Raw genomic sequence first — 17,321 nt, 5'->3', positions numbered from 1 at the left:
ATTTGACCTTATATAATATGGACCAAACGACCGTATGCGTAGAAGTGGACGAGGGTTTAGATATTAGAATAACGTTATAATCGTATGTTATATTCTCAGCCAGCCGTTATGTGAGGAGAGTTAAGGTTCTGGTTACAGTGCATCTATAATGAAGTAGGAGGATTTTTTTCTAGATGGTTACAATGAGAAAGGTGGGAGGTGGGCAGATTAGAAAGGGTAGTGAGTGGTAGGATGAAGAAGTAAAGTTGTTAGTGAAGGAGAAAAGAGAGGCGTTTGGACGATACTTGCAAGGAAGGAGTGCAAATGACTGAGAGATTTATAAAAGAAAGCGGCAGGAGGTCAAGAGGAAGGTGGTAGGGTTGAAAAAGAGGTCAAATGAGAGCTGGGGTGAGAGACTATCATCAAACCTTAGAGCGAATAAAAAGATTTTTGGAAGGTAAATGACGTGCGTAAGACAAGAAAACAAATGGGAACTTCGGTGAAGGGAGCAAGGAAGGAAGTGATAATAAGTAATGATGAAGTGAGAAGATGGGGTGAGTATTTTGAAGGTTTGTTGAATGTGATTGATGATAGAGTGGCAGATGTAGGGTGTTTTGGTCGGGGTGGTGTGCGAAGAGAGAGAGAGGGTCAGGGAGAATGATTTGGTTAAGAAAGAAGAGGTAGTGAAAGCTATGCGGAAGATAAAATCCGGCAAGGCGGCGGGTTTGGATGATATTGCAGTGGAAGTTATTAAGAAAGGGGGGTGACTGTGTTGTTGACTGGTTGGTGAGGATTTTCAGTGTATGTATGGTTCATGGTGAACAGCCTGAGGATTGGCGGAATGCATGCAGAGTGCCACTGTACAAAGGCAAAGGGGATAAAGGTGAGTGCTTAAACTACAGAGGCTTTAGTTTGTTGAGTATCCCTGGAAAATTGTATGGGAGGGTATTGACTGAGAGAGTGAAGGCATGTACAGAGCATCAGATTGGGGAAGAGCAGTGTGGTTTCAGAAGTGGTAGAGGATGTGTGGATCAGGTGTTTGCTTTGAAGAATGTGTAAGAAATACCTAGAAAAACAGATGGATTTGTGTGTAGCATTTATGGATCTGGAGAAGGCATATGATAGGGAAGGTCTTAGCAGTATATGGTGTGGGAAGTAAGCTGCTAGAAGCATTGAAAAGTTTTTAGCAAGGTTGTAAGGCATGTGTATGAGTAGGAAGAGAGGAGAGTGATTGGTTCCCAGTGAAGGTCGGTTTGCGGCAGGGGTGTGTGATTTCCCCATGGTTGTTTAATCTATTTATGGATGGGGAGGTTAGGGAGGTAAGTGCTAGAGTTTTGGAGAGAGGGGCGAGTATGCAGTCTGTTGGGAATGGGAGGGCCTGGGAGTTGAGTTATTGTTCGCCGATGATACAGCTCTGGTGGCTGATTCGAATGAGAAACTGCAGACTGAGTCTGGAAAAGTGTGTGAAAGAAGACAGTTGGCAGTAAATGTGACTAAGAGCGAGGTCATTAGGTTCAGTAGGGTTAAGGGACAAGTCGATTGGGATGTAAGTTTAAATGGAGAAAAGAATGGAGGAAGTGAATTGTTTTATATATCTGGGAGTGGACTTAGCAGCGAATGGAACCATGGAAGCGGAAGTGTATCATAGAGTGAGGGAGGGGAAGAAGAGGAAGAGTAAATTTTGAGTCTTTCCTCACGTAACTTGTTATTGAATGAAGGGATTTAGTTTGGTTGCTGGTCTTTGGATTGTCTCAAGTTTCTCTTTCTCGTTAACCAGGTTTGGTGACCAGAACTGGACACTGCGCTCTACGTGAGGTCTGACCAGGACATTGTGAGTATCATAGCCTTTATTTTGTCCTTCACAGTTGTGGCCATGAATCCGAACATCCTATTGGCCTTATTGTGTGTGTAATTGGGCATTGTTTGCCATACTATGAGGTCATTACTAATGATAATCACTTCTGGTCTTCCGTCACTTCTTGTACAGATTGATCAAGCATTTTGTACACATGATCAATAATTCTGGCACCAAAGTGTATAACTTTACATTTACCTTTGTTGAAATCCACCTGCCATGTCTCTCTGGCCACTTTACCAACTCGTCTTCCTCCCACTGAGTCTTCTGACAATTTCCCTCTGAGTTGGTTATTCACTTAAGCATTGTGTCGTCAACACAGCTTGAGATTGTACTGGTTATTCCCGTCTGCAGGTCACTGGTGTTTATTGTGAAAAGTATAGGTCCCAGGACTGAGCCTGGTGGACGCCCGAAGCTCGTCCGATGCTTCACCATTTAATACCAGTCTCTGCCTCCGCTGAGAAAGGCCAGTTCACTATCCACACACAGATTCGATCCCCTGCGAGGTGAACTTTAATGTTGTGGTGTCATCTCCTCCGTGGTACTGTATCAAAGGCTTTACGAAACTTCAACTACATAACACCAGATGGTGTCTTGGAGTCCCGCTTGCCACATATATGGCGGGAAAATGTGATTACATTCATTGAACTTGATCTTTTGTACCGAAAACCATGTTGATGGTCGGCGACCTGAGTGCAGGGTGAAGGATGCAGGGTGAGGGGTGTAGGGTGAGGGATGCAGGGTGAGGGATGTAGGGTGAAGGATGCAGTGTGAGGGTTGCAGGGTGAGGGATGTAAGGTGAGGGATGCAGGGTGAGGGATGTAGGGTGAAGGATGCAGGGTGAGGGATACAGGGTGAGGGATACAGGGTGAAGGTTGCAGGGTGAGGGATGCAGGGTGAAAGATACAGGGTGAGGGATGAAGCTGTAACTTATTATTCTAACTGGTACCTTATATCCCAGCTGGTACCTTATATACCAGCACGACTCATCAATCTCAGCTGGCATCTTATATCAAACCTGGTTCCTCAATCCCAGTTGGCGTCTCATGTCCCAGCTGGTACCTTATATCCCAGCTGGCACCTTATATCCTAACAGGACTCCTCAGTCCCAGCTGGCACCTTATATTCCACCTGGTTCCTCAATCCAGTTGGCGTCTCATGTCCAAGCTGGCATCTCATGTCCCAGCTGGCACCTTATATCCCAGCTAGCTCCTCAATCCCAGCTGGCACCTTATATCCCATGTAATGCCTCATATTCCAGTTGGCTTCCCATATCCCAGTTGGTACCTCATCCCAGCTGGCACCCCATATCCCAAATGGTACCTCATGTCCCAGTTCACACCTTTTATTCCAGGTGGCACCTCATATCTGAGCTGGCGAGTCATATCCCAGCAACGACTTAATATCTCAGCTGGCTCCTCATACTCTGGTTGGCACTTCATGTCCCAGCTGGTTACTCATATCCCAGCTGAAGTCTCACATCCCGAATGGCACTTCATGTCCGTTCTGAAACCTTATATCCCATTTGGCACCTCATATCCCACCTTGCGCTAAGTGTCCCAGCTGGCGCCTTGTATCCAACCTGGCACTTTAATTTCCATCTCAAGTGGCACTTCATATTCCAGGCAGCTCCTCATATCCCAGCAGGTTCCTCATGTCCCAGCTAGTGCCTCATATCCCAAGTAGCACATCATTGTATTCTGCTAGTTATGAGTTTGGTTGACTGGTCGTTAACAGGGAGCAGTGATGATAGGCCAAGTTTCAGAATGGTTAGACGTGACAAGTGGCGTCCCACATGGATCATTCTTGGGACCGATTCTCTTTCTCCTCAATATTACTGATGCTGAAAACATGCTGTTTCATACTATGTTATGATTCACAAACAATAATAAGAGAAGAATTATCTCTACAACAACTGAAGGTCTAAAACTTCCCTCTGACATTGACAGACTGATGGACTGCAGGTTGTGGCAAATGAATTCTAGTTTGGAAAGTGTAAAGACTTACATACCGGGAGGAAACAAGAGAGGATAAACAAAGTTGCTGATTGTGTTAAGGTACGTAAGGTTGTATAGGAAAAAAGACTCAGCTATGATAATCTCTGGGGACCTAAAACTGAAAATAAGTAGTTCATAGAAGTAGTGAAGAGAGAGAGAGAGAGAGAGAGAGAGAGAGAGAGAGAGAGAGAGAGAGAGAGAGAGAGAGAGAGAGAGAGAGAGAGAGAGAGAGAGAGAGAGAGAGAGAATGTTCTGATTCACAGGCAGGGTTCTCGAGTTTCAGTCTCGGGGAAATTATTCTCAGTCTTACCAACTCACTGGTGCGTCCAGACCTAGAATACGGTGGTCACTTTTGGTCATCCTGCTTGAAGAAAGACAGGCACGAATACAGACAGTCTGGAGCTAACAAGATGGTTCAGGACAAATCCTATGACAGCTGACTGAAAGACTCGCCTTCAGTTAACTTAATAAGGAAAAGGTCAAGAGGTGATTTACATACTGGTCCGCAAGATCATCAAAGGCTTTGATAATCTGAATATAACTAATGCTTAGATACGTCTCATCTCACACGTAGTAACAGATACAAACTCGACTCTAAACGTTTTACTTCGAATGAGGCGAAGTCTGATGTTTTGAAAAGGACCGTTGACATTGAATGACCTGTTGACCTCAGTAGTTGAGACCAAACGCCATAGACACGTTTGAGAATTTGACATGATGAATACTTCCCCAGGAGTCCAGGATTAACATGCCTGACATGTCATCTTTCTGGTATTTATCACTGACACTTCTGTCTCTGTCTGTCTGGCCGTACCACACTAAAATCTGTGAGTCTCCCATCTCCTCCATTACCACGAACAGCCTCGTAGGGACCTGGTGGTTTATTGTTGCTTGAATTCCTTTGTATATCCCAAACTTATGCCTCATATCCCAGCTGGCACCTTAATTCCAGTTGGTGCCTCATACCTCATACCCCAGCTATGGTACCCCTTTAAGCACCTCATACCCCTGGTGGTACCTCATAACCCAGCTATTGTGCCTCACTCCCAGCTGACACCTCATATCCCAATGGGCAACTCATATCCCGACTGGGACCTCGCATCCCAGCGGCGCCTCATATCCGAGATGGCATCTCATATCCCAGCTGAAACCTCAGATCCCAGCGGCGCCTCATATCCCAAGTAGCGCCTCACATCCAAGCTAGCACATTATATCCCAGCTGGTTCCCCACATCGCAAGTGGGACCTCATATCCCAGCTGACACCATATATCCCAGTTGGTACCTTCACATCCTAGCTGGAACCTCATTTTCCAGCTGGTTCCTCATTTCCCAGATGGTTCCTCATATCCCAGATGGCACCTTCCGTATATCCCAGATGGTTCCTCATATCCCAGCTGGCACCTTCCGTATATCCCAGCTGGCTTCTCATGTCCTAGCTGGCGGCCCTACTTCCCCTCATGGTGAAGGAAACCAGTCCTTCTTAAAGTGTCAGTGCCACGTGCCTCACTTCCTTCCTTCTTCCTTCACAACCCACCGCTTTCATCTGCTTTCATAACTATATGCTTTCCCTTTCCTTCGGAACTCTATGCTTCTCGTTAGCCTTTTCAACCTATTCTTCCATTCTTCCTTCACAACCCTGTATTCTCTTCCTTCAAAATCATAAGCTGTCTTCTCCCTTCTATATTTCCTTCATCCTTCACAATCCACTATTTCTCCGCGACTCTGTCCTTCCTTCAAAACATTATGCTTTCTGTTCTGTTCATAATCATATATGTATTTCTTCATTCCTTCGAATTCTCTGCTCTTCCTTCTTTTCTAACAGTCTTGCATTTCTGTATTCAGTTCTCTATGTTCCTTCTTCTTTCATAACCATATATTTCCCTCTTCCTTTGCAGCTTTATGCTTCCTTCTTCCTTCTTTGCCTTCCATCTTACGTTGTGCTTCGCCTCTCCCTTCGTAAATCCATATTTCCTTCGTCTTTCATCTTTCTTATTCATTCGCTTCCTTCAAACCCTTTGGTTACTTCCCCATTGATCGTCTTTCTTCCCACACAACCCTTTCCTTTTTTTCAGTTTACAACTCAATACTTCATTCTTTCTTTCTTTTTTTTTTTTGATTTATCTTCATTTGGTTTCAATTTCTTTCAGAACCCAGTGCTTCCCTCGTCATTATTCGCTTCTTTCGTAAAGCTAAGCAACCTTCTTTCACAACCTTATTTTCTATATTCCTTCACAATAAATACTCCTCTTTCTTTCTTTCTTTCATTACAGCCCTGTGCTTCCTTCCCTCTCAGTTAACATCTGGTATCCCCTTCATTCGCAACCTATAATTCCTTCCTTCTTTCATTTTCATTCCTTAACCATCCCTTTTCTTCCTTCCTTTGACAGAATTCTCCTTACAGTTTTAAAAATATTTCTTCACTCACTCAGCTTTGCTTTTTTCACCTTCCTTCACAACCTTACGTTTCTTTCACTCAATTTTGTTGTTTCCTTCATAGAGCTTGGCCTTAATTTTCCTTAAGAGCTCTATAAAGGTCCTTAACTTGCAGCTCCATCTTTTATCCCTTCCATCATTAGAGTATGCGACCTTCTTCCTTCACAACTGTAAGCTTTCCTTCGCCGTACACTCTTGACACTTATATTAATGCTTCTTCTATCATAACCTTACTCTTTTTTTTTTTTTCATTCCGTTTCGTCCATATGCAATTTTTTCTTCCTCCACAATACTGTGCTTCCTTCAGAACTAGATGCTTCATTCACAACTAGATGCTTCGTTCACAACTAGATGCCTCTTTCATAACTAGGTGCTTCTTTCACAACTAGGTGCTTCTTTCACAACTAGGTACTTCTTTCACAGCTAGGTACTTCTTTCACAGCTAGGTGCTTCTTTCACAACTAGGTACTTCTTTCACAGCTAGGTACTTCTTTCACAACTAGGTACTTCTTTCACAGCTAGGTACTTCTTTCACAACTAGGTGCTTCTTTCATAACTAGGTGCTTCTTTCATAATTAGATGTTTCGGTCACAACTACATGTTTCTTTCTTCGTATTTGTGTCAAGTGTATCTCCTCAGGGGTATATGATTAAGTATTTCTTTCAAATACTGTTTCTCTTTTTTACTTTCCTCATTATCTTGACCTTACTCACATCCAAATTCTTCTTTCTTCTTTCGGAACTATAGCCTTGTTTCCTTCTTTCAACTGGATACTCCCTCCTTCTTTCAAAACCACATTGCTTTCATCCCTTCATGCTAGGATGCTTCTTTCACTTCACAAGCATGTGTTCTCTTCTTTCATTCCCCGTTGCTCTCTTCTGTTTTCATTACTCTGTGGCTCAATCTTTCTTCACTTCCTTCACAACCCGTATTTTGGTCCTACATAGTACTCCGCTTACATTCTTATTTTTTCATTAAACCAATTTTCGTTCTTCCTTCACAGTTTAATGCTTCCTTCCTTCATCCGAACTCGACGTTCACTTTCTTCCTTGCGATTCTCTATATGGTTCTTCATTCAACAAACTGCGTTTCATTCACATCAAAAAGCTTCCACCTTCCTTCATAACATTCTGCTCCTTCCCTCACACTCCTTTCCTTCTCTCTTCATTCACAACCCTCTATTTCCTTCACAACCCAGCGCTTTAAAATCTTAAGATAGATAGTTTACTCCGGTGGCTACCCCTTACTTTATCTTTGACTCCAGTGGCTACCACTTACTTTACCTTTAACTCCAGTGGTTACCACTTACTCTATCTTTACTCCATTAGCTACCCCTTAGTCTATCTTTACTCCATTAGCTTCCCCTTACTCTATCGTTCACTTCAGTGGCTACTCCTTACTTTGTCTCTAAATCCAGTGGCTTCACCGTACGCTCTCTTTACTCCATTAGCTACCCTTTACTCTATCTTCCACTCCAGTGGCTACCATTTACTTTATCTTTAACTCCAGTGGCCACCCATTACTCTATCTTTACTCCATTAGCTACCCCTTACATTATCTTTCACTCCAGTGGCTACCCCTTACTATATCTTTCACTCCAGTGGCTACCCTTTACTCTATCTTTACTCCAGTAGCTATCCCTTACTCGATCTTTACTCCAGTGGCTTTCCCATACGCTGACTTTAATTCCAGTGGCTTTCCCTTACTTTCTTTTTAACTCCAATGGCCTCCCCCTTACTCTACTCTAGTGGCCTCCCCTTACTCTCACTTTAGCTATAGTGGCTCCCCTTTACTCTATCTTTACTCCAATGGGTTCCTCTTACTTTGTCTTTAACTCCAGTGGCTTCTCTTACTCTCTCTTTAATCAAGTAGCTTCCTCCTAAGCTCTCTTTACTCCAGTGGTTTTCCCTTACTCTTTCCTTACTCTGGTGGTTCCGCCCTCCTCTCTCTTTACTCCAGTGGCTTCCCTTACTTTCCCTTCGCTCCAGTGGTTTTTTCTTACTATCACTATACTCCAGTGGCTTCCCTCGAATCTCTCTTTGACTTTAGTGGCTTCTATTTACTCTATCTTTACTCTAGTGACTTCTCCCTTACTCCTTCTTTACTCCAGTGGCTTCCTCTTACTCTCTCTTTACTCCAGAGGTTTCCTCTTACTCTCACTCTACTGCAGTGGCTTTTCCCCAATAACTCCAGTGGTATCCCCTAACTCTAACTTTTCAACAGTGGCCTCCTTTACTTTTCCAGTAGCTTTTTATTATTCCTATAGTACAGTGGCTTCCTCGTACTCTTCCTTTACTCCAGTGGCTTTACTTACCCTCCCTTTACTCAAAGCGATTCTCTTATATTTCTTTACTACAGTGGCTTTCCTTACTATCCCGTAACTCCAAAGGACTCCTCTTACTCTACCTTTACTCTCATTACTTCCTCTTACACTCCCTTTACTCTCATTACTTTCCCTTACTCTCTCTTAATTCTAGTGGCTTCCACTTAATAACCCTAAACCACTTATCTTCCCCTTACTTTTCCTTTACTCCATTGGCTTCCCCTTACTCTTCCCTTACTCCAGTGACTTTTGTTTTGTTTTTATCTACTCCAGTGGCTTTTCTTTGTTTTCATTTATTCCAGTGGCTTCCTCTTACTCTCCCTTCAGTGCAGTTGCTTCCCTTACTTTCCTTTAACACCAGTTTATATCTCTTATTCTACCTTTACTCCAGTGGTGTACTCCTACTCTTCTATAACTCCATTGGTTTTCCCATACTTTTTTTTACTGTAGTGGCTTCCCTTTCTCTCCCTTTATTCAGTAGTTTCTTACTCTTCCCTTAAATCTAAATACCTTACTCTCTCTCTCTCTCTCTTTACTCAGTAGTGTATTACTCTTCCCTTAAATCTAGTGGCAATACCTTACTCTCCCTGAACTGTTACTTATTTTCCGTTACCAAGAGTGGCTTTCTGTTACTCTCCCCTTTCCCCCCAATTTTTTCCCCTTCATTCTAACTTAACTCCTTACCCTCCCTTAACTCCACTGTCTTCCATTACTCTTCCTCTGTTCTATTGGTTTGTCTTTACTCTCCCTCTATTCCAGTGGTTTGACCTTACTCTCCCTTTTTTCACCGCCTTAGCTTTACTGTACCCTAACTAGTGGCTTTCTCTTATTCTCCTTCTACTCTACCATAATCTAATTGGTTGACATTCCTTTCTAACTCCATTGGTTTTCCCTTATTCTCCCTTAACTACAGTGGTTTCTCCTTCCCGTCCCTTTACTTCAGTGGCTACCCCTTACTCTCCCTTAACTCAGGTGACCAGTGGCTTTCCCTTAAACTCCTCCTTCTCCAGTGGGTTTCCTTACTCAACTGGTTCTCGTATTCTCCCTTAACATCCAAAGCTTCCCGCTCTCCAGTAATTCCGGTTGTTTGCCTTTTATCTTCCTTTTTCCAGTGGGTTTCTTATCATCTCACTTTATTCCAGTGGCTTACTCATACTTTCCCTTTATTCTAGGGGCTTTCACTTACCTGCCCTTTCCTCCAGTGGCTTCTACTTACTCTCTTCTTATTCTGGTGTCTTTTTTTTTTACTATCCTTTAAATCCAAGGCCTTCCCCTTACTCTCCTTAAATTCCAATGGACTTCTCTTACTCTCCCTCGCTTCAGCAGATTTCCTCTTACTCTCTTAATTTCATTGGCTTTACCTTGCGCTACCTCTTTTTCAATTGCTTTCATTACTCCTCTCTCATTTACTTTACTCTTTCCCGGCTCCGAATCCTTCCTCTTGCTCTTTCTTGCATCCAGTTACTTTCCCTTACTCTCCCTCTACTAAGGCGGCTTTCAACACTCTCCCTTTATTCCAGAGACGCACTTACTCTCCCTTAACTTCAGTGAATTCCTCTTTGTCTCTCGTGATCACAGTGGATTTACGTTACTCTCCCGTTACTCGAACGGCTTTTCTTTACTTTCCCTTTTCTCTAGTGGCTTTCCTTTACTCTGTCATAACCCCAGTCGCTTTCTCTTACTCTCCCTCTACTTCGGTAGTTTATCACTCTTCCTTTACTCCAATAGCTTAATCTTACTCTCCCTTTACTTCAGTGGCTTCTACGTGCTCTTTCTCACCTCCATTGGCTTCCCTTTCCTCTACATGTCTCTCTCCAGTGGCTAACACTTATTCTCCTTACCACTCAGTAAGATAGAGGTAGAGGAAGCCCCTAGAGAAAAGAGAAAAGTAAATGAAAGGCACTGGAGTTAATGGAGAGTAAAAAAAGCCAGTTGAATAGAGGGAGAGTAAGAAAAAGCTCTTATTCTCCCTTTACTCCATTGATTCTCCTGTACTCTTCCTTAACTCCAGTGGTTTTTCCCTTGTCCTCGCTTTCCTCCAGTGGCTTCCCCTTACTCTTCCTGTTGCATCAGTGGTTTTCCTTTACTCCGTAGCTTTCTTCTTCCGCATCTTACTCCGCAGTTATTCCAGTGGTTTCATTTACTATTACTCACCTTCAGTGGCCTACTTTTATTCTCCCTTAATTCGACTAGCTTTCCATTAGTATCCCTTAACTCCAGTGGTTTCTCTTTACCCTTCAATCTCTCCGGTGTCCTCTCCTTTCCCTTCCCCAACTTCAGTGGCATCAAACCATTCCATTAGTGTCTTCATCTTACCCTCTCTGTGTCATAGTGGTTACACTCTCCCTCCCTTAAGTTCAGTTAATCTCCCTTAGCTTCTCTGGATCTTTTTTACTTTATCAACTCCAGTGGGCTCTCTTTATTCTCCTTTAACTCTATGGGCTTTTCTTTTATCTTTATCTATTCCAGTGGCTTCTCTTTACTCCAGCTTGACTCCAGTAACTTTTCCTTACTCTCCCTGAACTCCAGCGGCTTTCTCTTAATCCCCCTTTATTCAAGTAGTTTATTTTCACTGTTCCTTAACTCCAGTGGTTTCCCCCTAATCTCCCCTCTTCCAGGTTTTTATTTTACTTGTTCATTCATTTATCAATTCATTTTGTAATTCATTAATTTATATATGAAGTTTACTCTCCCTTAATTCCAGTGGCTTTCCTTTTAACCTCAGTGGTATCTTTTCGCTCTTCCTTAATTCTATTGTCTTCCCCATTTCTATCTCTTAAGTCTATATGTTTACCTTACTTTCCCTTAACTCTAGTAGTTTCGTCTTTCCCTTAAATAAAGTGGCTTCACCTTAATTTCCCCAAACTCACATGGTTTCCCTTGCTCTCCCTAAACTCCTTTGAAATTTCCCTACTCTACCTTTAATCTGGTAGCGTCCTCTTACTCTCTCTTTAATCCAGTGGCTTACCCTTATTCTCCCAATACCACTGTGACATCTCATACTCTCTCTTTACCACTGTGACTTCCCTTATTCTCTCTTTACCACTGTGAATTCCCTTATTCTCCCTTTACCACTGTGACTTCCCTTATTCTCCCTTTACTCTAGCATCCTTCCTTGCTCTTCTTTAATTCCAACGGTTTACTTTACTTTTTCTTTACTTCAGTGGCTCTTCCTTATTTTCTCTTTACTACAAAAGACTTACCCTTATCTCCCTTTACTCTAGTGGCTTTCCTCACTTTTTCGTTTACTTTAGTGTCTTCCTTTATTATCCCTTAATTTCAGCGATGTATCCTTACTCTCCCTCAACTTCAACGGCTACCAATTTACTCTATATTTAATCTAATGGTTTCCCTTTACTCTCTATTACCCCAATGGCTTCCCTCAGTTCCCCTTACTCTTCCTTTACTCCGGTGGCTTTCGCTGAGTCTCCCTTTCATTCGCTGAATTCCCCGTACTCCCTCTTTACTCCAGTGGCTTCGCTATGCTCTCCCTTTACTCTAGTGTCTTCCCTTTATTCTTCATTTAACCCAGTGACTGCCCTTTACTCTCCTTTAACTCCAGTGGTTATCCCTTGTTCTACTTTCCCTCCAGTGACTTTAATTTCCTCACCCTTTACTCTAAGGGTTTCCCCTGGCTTTTCCTTAACTACTGTGGTATTTGTTAACTCTCCCTCCACACCAGTGGCTTCCATCTACTCTTCTTTTTCTCCAGTGGTTTCTCTTCATCATTCTGTACTCTAGTGGTTTCCACTTGCTCTCGTACTACAGTGGGATCTCCTTATTCGCCCTGTATTCCGGGGGTTGTATGTAATCTCCCTTAACTTCAGTGATTTTTTTTTCTAATTTGCCCTATTTTCCAATGGCTTTCCTTATTCTCCCTTACGACCAGTGACTTTTTCCCTTATTCACCCTGGACTTCGGTGTTTTTTTTACTGTCCCTTAATTTCAGTGGCTTTCTTTTTTTCTCCTTAGTTAGAGTAACTCTTCCTTTACTCCAGTGGTTTCACTTACTAATGTTTTCTCCAGTGGCTTCCCCTTATTCTTCCACAACTTCAGTGGCATTCCTTTTCTTTTCCTTTACTCCGATGTCTTTCCCTTACTCTTCCTTAACTTCAGTGGTTTCTTACTCACCCTCTTCTTCAGTGGCTTCATCCCACTCTCTCTTAACTAGGGTGACTTGCCCTTACTCTTTTTTTTCTACTCTAGTGGCTTCTCCTTACCCTTCCTCTAATCCAGTGGCTGCCCCTTACTCTCCCTGCAATTATGGTGACCTCCCAACACACACCCTTTACTCCAGCAGCCTCCCCTTATAGTTTCCATCTATTTCAGAGGTTTCACCTTAATTCTTCTTGTTTTGCTCCACTGGCTTCCCATCATCTCCCATAACTCCAGTGGATACTCTTAGTCTCCCTTAAATATAATGTCTCATTTTTTTCCTTAACTAAAGTGGTTTTCTATTATTCTCCTTTAACTCCAATGGCTTCCCTTACTCTCCCATGAATCCACTAATTTTTCCAGTGGCTTCCCTTTATTTTCTCTTTTATCAAGTGACTTCCACTTGGTCTAGCGGATCTTTATTGCAGTGGTTTACCCATGTTCTCCCTCTATTCGAGTGGTTTCCCGTTAATCTCCCTTTATTGCAGTGATTTACTCCTGTTCTCCCTTTACTCAAGTGGCTTCCCGGTACTCTCCCTTAACTCCAGTGGTTTGCACTCACGCTTCCTGGCCCCAGTGGCTTACCCTTTTCTCTCCCTTAACCCCACTGTCACCTTACCTTTTCTGAACTTGAGTAGTTTTCCCTCACTCTCCCTTAACTCCAGTGGTTGTATTCTTAACCCCAGTGGCTTCCTCTTACTCTCCATTAATGTCACTGACTTTCCCTTTTACTATCCCTTTAAATCAGTGGCCTTCCCTTAGTCTCCCTTAACTCTTCTGGCTTTCCCTTACTCTCTCCCTCCTCAGCTGGCTTTCCCTTTACTTCCCCTCCCTCCCCCCTCCCCTTTCCTCTGGTAACTTCCCCTTACTTCCCCCTTCCTCTCCCTCAGCTGCCTCCCCCCTTCCCTCTCCCCCTCATATAATGGCGTAATTAAATCGTGATTCTCATCTGGCTGTGATGGCGGACTAAACACGTTACGTCGCCAGCGTCTCATTAACACTAAAGATGATCTTCGCTCGGACGCGTCTGCCCTCCTCCTACCTCCACCACAACCCTCCACCACCACCACCACAACCCTCCACCACCACCACAACAACCCTCCACCACCACCACAACCCTACACCACCACCACAACCCTCCACCACCACTACCACAACCCTCCACCACCACCACAACCATCTACCACCACCACAACCATCTACCACCACCACAACCCTCCACCACCACTACCCTACCACCACCACCACAACCCTCCACCACCACCACAACCCTCCACCACCACTACCCTACCACCACCACCACAACCTTCCTACCACCACCACAACCCTCCACCACCACCACCACTACCCTACCACCACCACCACAACCTTCCTACAATCACCACAACCCTCCACCATCACCACAACCCTTCACCACCACCACAACCCTCCACCATCACCACAACCCTCCACCACCACCACAACCATCTACCACCACCACAACCTTCCTACAATTACCACAACCCTCCACCACCACCACAACCCTCCACCACCACGGCACCACCATCACTGCCATCTACACCACCACAGCACCACCATCACCATCATCATCATCACCACACCATCACCCTTTCGTGCTTTCCACCCTTTTCTCTCTCTCTCTCTCTCTCTCTCTCTCCCTGGCCTTCTCCTGGTCCTTCACACACACACATACACACACACACACACACACACACACATTCCTCTCGCCCACTTAAGCGTCAGTTATTATGATTATAGCGTAGGGCAGTTAGATTACGCACTCCGTGAGCGGCCGAGAAAGACAATAAAATTTGAGGTTTTCTAGAAGTGTCCCGCTGTCCTTAGCTTGGGGGAGGAGGAGGAGGAGGAGGAGGAGGAGGAGGGTAGAGTCCCAGCGAACACCCCCCCCCCCCCCCCTCCCACGAGAGCACTGGCCGAGTGCGTTCGGGAGGTCTCCAGCAACAGCAACTTTTATATCCAGCGGAGGTTTCTGGCCGGTATTGAACCACTGGATGGGATTCATTGCGTAAATGGCAGGGATAATACATCTTGGATGGGGGGGCAATGACGCCCTGTATTGGCTGTAGATCTGGTCCATTTCATCCGAAAATCAATGACTTGGCCGCCCATTCTTGTTAGGCAACCACGACAATATCATTTCTGGATGCCGACACACTGACTCCCTCCTGCAGTTGCCAGGCGTCGCCCGCATCTCCCTACAGCCACCTCCCTGTACCTCCCCCTAAGCGTCGCTGATCTACTCTCGTCGTCCCTGTACGTCCAGAGGTGAGTGGAGGTGAGGGTAGTCGCCACTCGAACACCGGCGACGGACGCGGTAAAGGAGTTTTGTCAAGAGGGAAATTATCGCACACTCAATGGAGATACAGATTCCCTTGTTTCCCCCAACCACAGCGATCACTCCCCTCATTAGCGGGCGGCCGGCCAATCAGCGCGCGCCCCGGCCCCGCCCACCAATCAGCTGGCAGCAGCCGGCAGCCCTGCGCCTGCGCGGGAAGTTTTGAGTGGCCGCCTTCCGTGTTTGCACATGGAAAGGAGGCAATGATTTGATAAGGGAAGACCATATTGGGTTTGTACCATCTGATTCTGGTAATAGAGGCCGGAGCCACGTACGCCAGGGCGGTGGTGGGCCTAGGGTGGAGGGTGTCAGTGTGGTGCAAGTGGCCTGTGTGTTGAGGCTGTTCCAGACCCCGACTTGCCCGCCTGGACCGACCTGGCCTGGAACGCCGCTCGCTCTCTCTCTCTCTGTCTTTCTCTCTCTCGCCGACCATCGCTGGCGATCCCACGGCAACGACTGGATATTTATCGCTGACTGCGGAGATGAATTTTGGTGAGTGTTGGCTGGACTCTTCTGTTAAGGCCCGTCTTTCTTAAGACAGGACCATACTTCCCACCCCACCATCCCAACCCACCCACCCACCCTCCTGGGACGTAGACCCACCTCTGGCTGGTGTCGGGGCAGAGGTGGTCTTCAGAACGGTGTATTAAAGTTTTGTGGAGAGAAAAATAATATATAAAAAAAGAACTCCATCAGTTCTCGATCATTTGACCGTTGTCTTCTGTTCACTGTGGACGTGACTATAGAATCAACAGATAATTGCCCAATGACACGTTCGCTAACTACCTCCAATGATGATCCAAAATATGTATATATATATTATTTTGTGTGTGTGTGTGTCTGCTAATTTTGTGAGCCACGGGAACACACGGGAAGAAATCTATGTCAAGTAGTAAACGCGTCCGATGGGTTGATCTGATGTGGAAAATGTTGGAAGTTGACTATTCATGGACGAAGGGTTGGGCTGCTGTGTGGTGAGCGCCGTCAGGCCTCGCTGTGACGGGCCGCGCTGTGGTGGTGCCAATGGCGGTGTGTCGCTGTGTTGCCGCTACCTGTCGTTTGCCGAGTTCGTTGTTGCTGTGTTCTGACCGCTGCTGTGTAAACTGTGATCGCTGGTAGCGCATAACCATTCCTGTGTCATGACCGCCGCTGTGTCATGACCGCCGCTGTGTCATGACCGCCGCTGTGTCATGATCGCCGCTGTGTCATGATCGTTGCTGTGTCATGACCGCTGTTGTGTCATGACCATCGCTGTGTCATGAACGCCGCTGTGTCATGACCGTTGCTGTGTCATGACCGTTGCTGTATCATGACCGCCGCTGTGTCATGACCGCTGTTGTGTCATGACCGCTGCTGTGTAAACTGTGATCGTTGGTAGTTTGTAACCATTCCTGTGTCACGACCGCTGCTGTGTCATGACCATCGCTGAGTCATGACCGCCGCTGTGTCACGACCGCTGCTGTGTCATGACCATCGCTGTGTCATGACCGCTGCTGTGTCATATCTGCCGCTGTGTCATGACCTCCGAAGTGTCATAACCGCCGCTGTGTCATGACCGCTGCTGTGTCATAAGCGTCGCCGTGTCATGACCGCTGTTTCATGATCGCTGCTGTGTCATAACCGCTGCTGTGTCATGACCGCCGCTGTGTCATAATCGTCGCCATGTCATGACCGCCGCTGTGTCATGACCGCTGCTGTGTCATAACCGTCGCCATGTCATGACCGCTGCTGTGTCATAACCGTCGCCATGTCATGACCGCTGCTGTGTCATGACCGTCGCTGTGCCATGACTATCGCTGTGTCAAGACTTGCCTTGTTATGACCTCCCGCTGCGTCATGATCACTACTGTCTCCTGTCTGTGTTGCTGTGTTCTGGGGACCTGCCGTGTTATGAACGCTGTTTTGCAATTACCAGTCTGTCCATTATGGAGGTTTAGGGGGCAGGGACGGCGGAGGAGGAGGAGAGGGTGGAATTCTACACTCGTTAGGGTGTGGGAAGAAGAAGGAGGAGGAGGAGAGAGTAGGTTTGGGGGCGCGGGGGTGAGGGAGGTTAGCGGCCCTATGTCTCTAAGTATGTAGTCATCAAGTAGCTGTGTGAAGCACAAGTTATGTCGCTTGGGGGAAGCAGCCACCGTCAGCCCTCCCTCCTCGCTCTGTCCCACCGCCACCCGCTACACTTGAAGGCTGTCACGAATTTTCAAAATTGTCTGAATTTTTTTTTC

General features: G+C 45.5%; 1 protein-coding gene across 1 annotated transcript in view; it reads left to right on the top strand.

The window, feature by feature from the left end:
• The first annotated feature begins 15,291 nt into the window (after nucleotides 1-15,291).
• Drgx (Dorsal root ganglia homeobox) overlaps nucleotides 15,292-17,321 on the top strand; it is a 221,310-nt gene continuing 219,280 nt past the window's right edge. The window contains exon 1 of the mRNA XM_071662823.1: nucleotides 15,292-15,591. Coding sequence (XP_071518924.1) covers nucleotides 15,582-15,591 — 10 coding nt within the window. The 5' untranslated portion in view covers nucleotides 15,292-15,581. The remainder of the gene's footprint in view (nucleotides 15,592-17,321) is intronic.

Source organism: Panulirus ornatus, chromosome 6, assembly GCF_036320965.1.
Source record: "Panulirus ornatus isolate Po-2019 chromosome 6, ASM3632096v1, whole genome shotgun sequence".
Lineage (NCBI taxonomy): Eukaryota > Metazoa > Arthropoda > Malacostraca > Decapoda > Palinuridae > Panulirus > Panulirus ornatus.
The sequence above is the reverse complement of the archived record's forward strand: the minus strand, read 5'-3'. Positions and strand labels throughout refer to the sequence as shown.